At 33.7% G+C, this 10641-nt stretch overlaps 1 protein-coding gene across 2 annotated transcripts; it reads left to right on the top strand.

The window, feature by feature from the left end:
* Positions 1–2253: 2253 nt before the first annotated feature.
* On the top strand, positions 2254–6341 carry LOC113290184 (F-box only protein 13-like). Of its 2 annotated transcripts, XM_026539738.1 has the most exons (4): positions 2254–2393; positions 4204–4289; positions 4393–5536; positions 6026–6341. In XM_026539738.1, the coding sequence occupies exons 2-3, from the start codon at positions 4280–4282 to the stop codon at positions 5505–5507; spliced, it is 1125 nt and encodes a 374-aa protein (XP_026395523.1). In that variant the 5' UTR covers positions 2254–2393; positions 4204–4279; the 3' UTR covers positions 5508–5536; positions 6026–6341. The 2 variants fall into 2 exon arrangements, with proteins under 2 accessions (XP_026395523.1, XP_026395522.1); XM_026539737.1 differs by lacking the exon at positions 6026–6341 and having other exon boundaries at positions 4393–5771.
* Positions 6342–10641: the final 4300 nt, after the last annotated feature.

Genomic DNA, 10641 nt, shown 5'->3' with positions numbered 1-10641 from the left:
GATTTCACACTTTTGTGCATAGAATATGAACCATCATATTAACACATCCTTACCGATGATCCACCGGTTTCACACTTTTGTACCCAACCACTTGGCGCATGGAGTTTTGATTTAGTTCCTAATTTAAGCTGACATGGGTTTCAACTCCTTGTTTGAACTTGAGTTTGGAATCACTCGTAAGGCCGGTTCCTACGGCATATAACAATTTTTTCTATTTGCCATGCGATGTGGCATGGGAAATATATTTCCCCACTATGGTAAACTAGCAAATTTGAATAAAATAATATATATGTGTTTTGTGGGACCCGAATCAATTAAAAAAATGTTTAGGCGGGGTTCTTATAAGTTTTACTCTCTCCGTTTTCAAAAAATACAGATGATTTCCTTATTTGGATATGTTAAAAGAATAGGTTGGTTTGCATTAATGGAAAGTCAAATGCTATGAGTTTACTAACCTACCATCGGAATGACCACTTCTCTCTTTCAACGCAAAAAAGGGATCACTTGTCCCTCCCATTTTTCTCTAATATCAAGTGAATGAGACAAAGGATAAATTAGAAAAAGATACGAAAAAGTAGCTAATATGATTAGTTTCTTAATTTATGTGCAATCCAAACAAGCTTATTTTTCAGAAAGCGATCGAGTATGTATTTTAAAAAATTGAATGAAACCCTTATATAATATAAAAATCTATTATAATAACTAAAAATAGGAGAGAATAAGAATATAAAAACTATAATCACGAGAGCAAATCTTTATCTCTACCTATAAAGATTTTCTAGTACAATCAATAGTTATCGCTCTCTAGAGATTTTATCTCACCTATCGGTAATTGGTATATCGGACACTTAGCCACTTTAGTTTTCCACTTGGACATGTACATATTGGATGCATATATGGAAAATCTACTTGCCATACCCATACCGATAGGAATAGGCCTAACAGTTAGCCCAACTACCATGAAATCGGACTCCTCTAGCTCCTCTATACAAAACACTTATGCTAAGAACCATTTTTTAGGGACCATGGTCTTATTAGACCAACCTCCCTATATTTATAAGGGATGTCCTAAATTTAGGTAAGTACACATTTACCCTTTACTTTAATTTAAATTAAAACTAACCTAATAACTATATAAATCTAATCATATATATCTAATCTAAATGAATCTATTAACCAAAATCAAAATCAAAATCAAAAACAAAAATAGGGGGGAATCGAAATTTTTTAGTTTTGAAAAAAAAAAATTATCCTTTTCTTCTTCTCTCTTTGCTTGACGTTCCTCGTTCGATTGAAAAATGAGTATTAACCATTAAAATGAGTTGAAAATGGAAGTTGCTGAGAGAATATCGGCTAGGAATTATGTGAAAAACTTTGTCGAACTAACCGAACCTAATGGAAATGATGAACATGAAGAACAGTTTGGCTATTTCGCAAAAACAAATTCCCAACCGAACCTTAGTTCGGTTATGTCGCGAAAAACATTTCCCAACCGAACCCTAATAGTTCGGTTAGTAGCAAAATACATTTCCCAACCGAACCCTAGTAGTTCGTTTAGTTGCAAAAACATTTTCCAACCGAACCTTTGTTCCGTTAGTAGCAAAAAACATTTCCCAACAGAACCTTAATAGTTCGGTTAGTTGCAAAAAACATTTCCCAACCGAACCTTAGTTCGGTTATTTCGCAAAATATTTCCCAACCGAACCATAGTTCGGTTATGTCGCAAAAAACATTTCCCAACCAAACTTTAGTTTAGTTACTTTGCAAAAAATGTTTCTTAACCGAACTTTAAGTTCGGTTTGATCGTAAAAAGTTTTAAATTCTTTTATAACAGAACTATTTAACGGTCACACCAAATATAGAGTTCGGTTTGATCGCAAGGAAAATTTTCAATTTTTTGTAACCGAACTTCTTACTAGTAGCTAACCATTACTAATTATTAAGTTCGTTTTCGGTCATAAATTTGGGTAACCGAACTTCATCGCAAAAAAAATTTAAAATTTCTCGTAAAGAAAAATTTTCAATTTTTTTGTAATAGAACTTCTTAATGGTAACTAATCATTACTAATCATTAACTAATAACTAATTAATCATTAAATTAACACATTTAATTAAGGAGGGTAAGTTTGGTATTAAGAAAAACATTTAGATAAGGGGTGACTTAGAATTACTTATAATGTCTTGCCTAAAATAGAAATCATGGTGCCCGCAAAAAAAACATGGTCCCAATAAAATGGTTCTCTGCTAATAGCAGTGACCCAGTTAAAGTATAAAATAAGGTGATAAGAAGAGCCTCATCATTCTTCTTTAACAACAGAATCTCCTTTGAAGGCTCCTCATATTATCATCATCATTCTAGCTTGACTGCTCAGTATCCTGTATATCACATCCAGGTAATTTAATTTCCTATCATAAACATCTCATTATTTTTTTCAATTTTAATCTGCCATTTTTTTCTTGTGTAATAGGTTTTCATTTTCCGCACATCTGTAACTATTTTATTTTTATCAATTTTCACGTTTCCATAAGATTTGATTTATCTTTGAATTTCTTTGATCTTGATTTTTATAGGAATCAAGAAATTGATTGTATCACTGATTGGATTGAATTTATCAATCTATTCATTTTAATTGATTGATCAGTATCTAATTTGATTGTATCACTGATTGAATTCAATTTAATTATTTAATTGATTGATTGATTAGTATCTAATTTAGTTGATTTGATGATAATAGAACTGTTTGGTTCATAGTAGCGTATAATCTTTGGGTTGAACCAAAGAGACCAACTGAGGTTATGTGTTCACACCTCATTTTAGTTACCCCCTCCGTCGATGAATCTAAGGTAGCAATTCCTCCAATCAAACTCAAGTTTCCTATCATCCAAATTCACAGGTTCAATCTTCAATTTTCCGATTAAGATGATTTAAACCCACCCAGAATGAAAATCCTATAATGCTTCTTGATATATTTAGTTGTGGGTTCTCACAAGATCTTGCATCATCAAGGTTCACATCATTAGTTAGATCAACAGATGAATTGAGCATCGTGTAAGTTGAATATGTGTTGGAGAAAGAATGTAAAAGTGAATGGTTTTGCTATGGAGAAAATCAGAGGTGGCTTATAGTGTAGGAATTGCTAGGTTTTATGGCTCTATGCCATTCAAGCACATGAGTAATAATAATTTGGGTGGTCTGTTACTGAATCAGTTTGTGATTAATACTATTGATGTAAATAAGACGGCGATTGTTGCTTCTCCGGCACAACAACCGTTTAGGATTTGGAAAGAGGAGAGCAAGAATTTTTAGATGTCGGAACTAATGACAATGCCATCAATGGTGAATAGTGGTGGAACAACGCTGACTAGTAATTCAAAAGGGAATTACAACCAAGACACCAGCTTAATAGTCGGGCAAATGGATATGAATCTCCTGCAGGATGGTTTCTCCTATGTTTCGAGGGGGCTATTATATGGATGGGGATCGCAGAAACTATATATCTGATTCAAACGTGTTGTTTGCTGGTGTTTGATTTTGTTTAACTAGTTTTATGTTTTGAATTTAGATTTGGAGCTGTAAACAATATAATCTGCTTTTTGAACTATATTGGGGATCTGTTATAGGATGGTTAATTTGAAGCTTTTCAATATGTAGTTGTAACATCTTTGAAAAATTAGGGTCCTTTCTTAGATTCGATACGTGTTCCCGAATTATGATCGTTAGAAATGTGTTTTAGCGAGTAGTTTTTCACAAAAATCTCTACTTATTCAAGGATTAAGAAGGACAATTTTTGTGATATCATTTAGATCGTTTGGAAGCAAGACTGAGATTTTAGTTTTAGGATGCTATCCTCTTATACTGAATAAAAAATCTTAAGCTCAGGTACAAGTGGTTAGTGGATAAGTCAACAACCAGAAACTATAAATCCTAATCTAAGTGAGACTCCATGAACAAATAGCTGCTCGACAGGTACGTTTGATCTGTGTTATTAGGTACGTATCTTGCAGTCGATCATAACTTGATGAAGGACTTGTAATTTAATAACACAGAGAGAGTTAAATATGTATGTCAGTGTCACTTTCACTTGAAATTTGATTTTTTCTGTAAGAAGTGTTTCAGATTTATATTTCCTCGTTATTAGATGATCACAAGGTTTTGTATGTGATTCGAGAAAAGTAATGTAGTTATTTGATTGTGCTAACAAGGTCAAAAGGATAAATTCGAGCAGCTACAACACTCTTTCCTCCATTACATATAAAAGTTCTTGCGGGTTCGCGCGAGATGAAAAAGGGTATGTACATTCACTTTATCTTCAATTGATGGTGTTATTACTTTGTAATGATAATTCTCATGAAGCCAGAATGGCCCTTATTTAATCTGTTACCCATCAACAGACAGAAATCCATGGAACATGCTCAGCGATGAAATGGTGGAGACAGTATTGGCGCAACTCCCAACGTTGGACTTTTCTCGGTGCCGGTTTGTGTGTAAGAGATGGAGTTCAATCATCAATTCACCAACCTTTCAGACTACCTCACATCAAATCTTTGATCGACGCCCATGGTTCTTAATTTTCAATAAACAGCCGGCATCTGTTTCGGTTTATGATATGGAGATTTCTGATTGGCGGGCACGTCTGAAACTCCCATTGCCGACTGAAATTAGGAAAAAGCCATGTATTCCAGTTGTCTCATCTGGCGGACTTATGTGCTTTCAATCAATCGCCAATTCTTATGTTGTTTGTAATCCCTTTACTGGTTCAGTGCGCTCGTTACCTAGATTCCGTCTGAGCAAAAAACTTAGAGGTGGGTGGATCGCGATGCACGTACCACAAGGATCTAATAGTTACAAGCTTTTTGTAGTTTGCGGGACGTGGCCTGATATGGTTATGAAAGTTTTCTCCTCAGCGGAGAATAGAGCTACATGGAAGAGTTTGTCTTTGAGATTGCTCACGGAAGAACATGGGTCTTGGTCTATTTGGGATAGAGGTGTGACTGTAACTGGTAAAGAACAACAGATTTTGGCATACTACCTTACCCTTGATGGAAACCTAGTATGTATTGATACCGAGAAATGCAGTATCGCGATATACTCAAAATTACTTGAAGGGGATAATTTTTTCAAAATGGACTTGGTCGAGTGCGGTGGAAGGGTTTTCGTAGTGGTCCTTATGGAAACAGATGGCGCTTCTATCTCTATGAAAAGAACATTACATGTTTGGGAATTCGATACTGAGTCAGCAGCATGGAAACAAACTTCAGCCATGCCAGCAAACATGTCCAAAGACTACTACAATAATGAAGCTCTCATCACGTGTTCTGGTCATGGCGAACATATAATGATCTGTGTGAACTCTATTAATGGGGTTACTTCATTCAACCACGTGGTGATTTACAACATAAAAGAAAATACTTGGATTGACCTCTCACCACGCTTCGGAGACTACAATGCTGATGTAACGGTTTTGTTGCCTCACTCTTTCAAACCAGACATTAAAGCTAGTGTGTGATGGAGTTTGTTTTCTAGCTAAATTAATAGGTAAAGTATACGACATTCTGAGGGTATATTTGCAGTTTGTTTTTTCCTTCTGCTAAGCAAGTACTTGAATATTTCTAATTAGTTGAAGATTTAGCATCGATGCCCATCTCTTGGGGCTCTTCATAAATCTTAGTTTTTTTGTTTCCATTTCTTCAACATTAAAATAGAATTGGTGAATTTCATGGTTGGCAACTTTTTAGTTTTTACATGAGAAAAAACAACTTTTTAGTTTTTACTGCCTTGAACTTATTACTAATGCATATTCGCTTTTTAAGGTACACAGTGAAACATAAAATGTCTTTTATATGTCTAGTTGTACTAAATGAATATAGTTTCTTTAACGAGTTATGCTAGGTTTCCAATTCTGCAGTTGTCTGATGGTATGCTAGATTCTTTAATTGAGGCATAGTAGTTGTAAGTTATTTTCTTTGGGCAAAACTATCGTATATTCATTGGACGGTTTATGATTGATGAGGATTTTCAAAGCAGGTGTGCTGTTTACTTCAGATGGTGATGCTTTTTAATTACTGAAAATTGAGGTTAGGGATCTATTATCTGAAGGGACGGTTTACTTGTCGATCAGATTCTGACCCTAATAAAGTGGATTGGAAGCTTTTAAAATATGACCGTTAATTTTCAAACAGCGTATGATAAGGTTGCAAAATTCTGTGTTGTGATTTCTTGGAAGGATAATCTGCACTGCAGTTTTTTCTCATTTTATTTGTGCTTGTTTGTGATTTACATATGAATATCTTATAAATACCATCCTGATAGTGTAAAGTTCAAAGTTGTATAGCTTTGTAGACACTCGTAATTGTCCCTGTTTTTTGATCTTGATTGTTTTTGGTGCGCCACGATCATCAATTAGAATTCCTTGATGCAGTGACTGTTGAAATCAAATGAGAATCAGTCTGAACATCTGTGGATATGACTTTCTAAGTTTTATTGTCATTTCAATAAGTATGTCTTTTAGCTCTCCATAACTGCACTGCAATATGACTCTACAGATTTGGATTTGAAGTCACCCAACGCTTTGTACAGTCACTGCAGCACTTCTATTAGGATTATTTTTCTTGCAAAATATTGTTTGAATTGTTTTTCAGTTTCAAGTGCTATACTGGACAAAAACCTTCTGTGATCTGTTTTATGCCTTAACCTGTCAGATCTTGTAGAAATTGTCAGCACCTATTACTGTAATTTTCTTAATCTGAGTCATGGAAGTGTTGTTTTCTTGGCGATTGATTGTTTAGTAAATTTGTCAAGCTGGGAATTGTTATACATACAACATGAACTTTGCAGAAGTTGAAACTGTTCAAAAAGGCAGACATTCCAGTGCTGTTCAGGATCGGGTGGCGGGTACAGACTAAATTATGATGGGTTTTATTAGGTCTTGCTATTTCTGTCTATTTCCAATAGTAAACTCATAGAAAAATGTGTTATAATTTGTCTTGGGTTAGCATTCAGAATATTTGGTGTGGGGAAGAGCCGAAGAGGTTAGTGTTTCGGTGATCAGAGAAGGTAGCTGCTACCAGAGAAAATGCTGTTCAACTAGTGTTAGGGCAACTAATTCCTCGGTTACGTTTCTGCTGAAATGAGTAGTGTATTTTGAAATTGGAACCCCATAAGAGCTGCAACGTCAGTGTGGGCAACCCTTTGGTTTTGACGAGGATTCGATTTTGGTACCCAGTTCTTCTAAATGTAGTCCTTTCAAACATCTATCTTATTCCCCTGGATTTTTCAGTTTCTTTAAAATCCATCCGCCACAACCAACGGTCAACTTTTAAGAAATCCGTTTGACTTGGCTTCTCCATAATTTTTTTTTTTTTAAAAAAATTAATTAAAATTCTTCTACATTTACCCTTATGTCACAGACATGTTACATATAAATCAGATATCATAGTGTCAACAAAAGTTCTATATGAACCGTGTTTTTGGACAAGCTAAAAACCGTTCACTCGCCCAAAAGCCAACACCCCTGCAAATCTCAAAAGCACGACGTCATTTGTCGTGGGGTGTGGTTTTCTTTTTGTCCAAAAACGCAGTTTGGTATTACCCATTTTATTATATTCATTGGATTTTTGCTATTGCGACAATCTACATAGCAGTAATTTCGTTAGGTCCCAAAGTCTTATGCACACCAAATTAAATTAGTAGGGATTACCTATAGGTACTAGTTTATGATACTAGTTAGTGGCAGGTCCACCCAAAAAAGCCCAGTAAAATGAGGTCCAAAGTTTTAAAGAAAAAAGAAAATTGGACCTAAAATTTTATTCCCAGGTCCTATACATGTGCGAGATACATGAGACATATTTTTAAATTCCCAAAACACCCTCATGTATATAAAAACAGGATAACTAAATTTCATTTCATTTTTTCTCTTTTCATTTTAATCTCTCAGATCCAAATCGGAGAGCAGCTAGAAGGAATTTTTTTTTGGGTTTTAATCGTCGAACGCGAGATTATTTATTTCAATCTTGTTTCATTAGCCGAGATTTAGTTAGTTTTAATGTTGTCTCATATTTTTTTGAAACTATTTGGATTTGATTTTCAGTCTAATGCCGAAATCAATTGAGATACTGTATATGAAGTTGTTGCTTCCTACAGATCAAGAAAATCAGCTAAGAATTAGTCAAGGTATTTGGTCTATATTTGATTCCTATGTTGATTTTTCAATTCATCTTAGTCTGTTGTTGGAGATCTCATATTTAGTTCGGATCTAGATAGATAATCATTTTTTATATACATTTCGTTAGTAGATCTGATATTTTACTTTCATTTTGTTGGGTTTTTAGTTTGTTTTTGTGTATTAACCATCAGTACATATATGATGTACCGATGGTTTTTGATGAAAATCGTTCAGATCTAGACGTAAATAATAAATTTGTTGTTGTTTGAGATTGTTTGATCCAGCAATAAATATATGATATTTTGTTCCAGGTATGTTTTCTAATCATCTTCTTTGATTATTTTGTTTGTTTTCTTCTTTTGATTTGTTTTTCGATTGTATTGTGAAGATCAAATCGATTTTCATGACGCTTTTATGTTTTTAGCTTTGTTACAATTTGGTTTTGTGTATGATTTGATAGTACGTACACGGCGTACTGATATAAAATTCTTTTGATTATGTTTTAATCAGATTTTTGCCACTGTTTTTTGGTTCGATCCATGAGTATGTAAGTGTAATACTGAAATATGTGCTTTGATTCGGTTATATTCATCGTTTCATCAATTCTTCTTTACATGAAGTTGATTTTTAGTTCATGATTATGCAGTACGTATATGGCGTGCTGATAGAAACTTTTTTTGATTCTGTTTTATTCAGAGTTTTGGGTTCCATCCATGAGTACGTATGTGTAATACTGAACTATGTTCTTTGATTTTTAGTTATAAATCAGAGGTACATATATGGAATACTAAAAAGAACTGCTTTAATTCTGTTATGTTCGTAGATTCATCGGTCTTTTTTTATCTTGAAGTTGATTTAGATAATGAATCAGCAATTCATATATGGATTACCTAAAGGTAACATGATTTTTTGTTTTGTTTTTACAGGTTCGTTGTTGTTCGCCGTAGTGGATTGTAATTCGATTGATAATTTTTTCAGGTTAGTTTCATGTAAAATGAGCAGTATTATTTTGATGTGTTCAATGTTTTGTATGTACGAGAGAAGTATTACTTTGATGTGTTCAATGTTTCGTGTATATATGTATGGTTCGTAATTGCTTGTTAATACATTAGATTATCTAGAATTGTAATTAGCTGAATCAGTGCGTATTGCATGTAATACTCATTTTTATCCGTTGTTCATCATGGTTGTGTCAATATTGTTACGTTTTGGTCGCATTTACAGGTTCAAGATGTCTATATCTAGTCCAAACACTAGGAACTTTTTTGAGTATACCATTTATTAACTGCAAATTAACTAGTTTTATTTTCAGTATATCATTTATGTACTGCAAATTCATAGTGTCTAACACACAGATTCATATATGTAAGTATAAGAATGGTTTTATAATGAGTATGGAAGTTATGTACTGAAAATTCTGAGCCTTTTTTTCGGTTTCAATTTGTGTAGATTTTTAGTTTCTGAGAGTATATCATATATGTACTCTTATATTTTGCAGGTTTTTTATCCACTAGCATATGCATAGTTCCTGGAGAAGATATTGCATTAGTTCCTGGAGAAGATGTTGATGCTTGGTCCTCTTCAAATAAGGATTAGCTCATGATGTTGATTTCTTATTCAAGAACTTTCATCAGTTTTTGAATTATGTAACAGGGAATCTATCTCCTAAAACATTGTTGCGCTGCTGATTTGAACAGTAAAAGATAAAAAAAACTATCGATGTATCATATTGGTTAAAATAAAACAGTGTTTTTTCAGTACATCATATGTGTACTACTAATTCATACCATTTTATGTTACTTTTTCAGCAAACACATATGTAGACTTCTTCTCAAACTTCACAAATCAGAACGTCTAGGTCTTCTACTATGTTTTTTTTTATTATATATGTAGATAAATTAGGTTTCTTTATGGGAGAGAGAAGAATATCAAATTATATTAGATATTAAAGGTGTGCAGGCACACACGTTTGGCAACAAGGAGTTTCTGGTCATTTCCATGTTTTGGTTAAATATGGACCTGTAGATAACTAATTAATCCGGTTGGATCCTACTATAAATAACCTTATGGGCTTAGGACCAAACAAGAAATTTTCCATTAAATTATGACTGCTCCTATGATTACCCCTAATTACAGGTGTGGACCCGGACAATGAAGCCTTTTTTAATGGTATGTGGATAAAGGTTCATTTTTGCCATTTGTCCTGCTCTAATTTTTTATTTATACCGCTCCTGTCTATTTAGACTCCTATGGATTAAGCAAAACCAGTGTACAACTCTCCTCTTTGGGAATCGGGCGACACCGAAAAGTTAAATCAGTAAACCAAAATTCTCTGATCTTCCTAAAATCTTCACTGTTTGTTTCCTTAGTTATACTCATTATCATTACTTGATTTTCCTAATTTACTTCTGCTTTATGGTTTAATCGTATATCTGTATTTATTAATTATTTGTCATTCCCATTTAGTTTTATTTTAAAA

This window comes from Papaver somniferum, chromosome 6 (assembly GCF_003573695.1).
Source record: "Papaver somniferum cultivar HN1 chromosome 6, ASM357369v1, whole genome shotgun sequence".
Taxonomy (NCBI): Eukaryota; Viridiplantae; Streptophyta; class Magnoliopsida; order Ranunculales; family Papaveraceae; genus Papaver; species Papaver somniferum.
The sequence above is the reverse complement of the archived record's forward strand: the minus strand, read 5'-3'. Positions and strand labels throughout refer to the sequence as shown.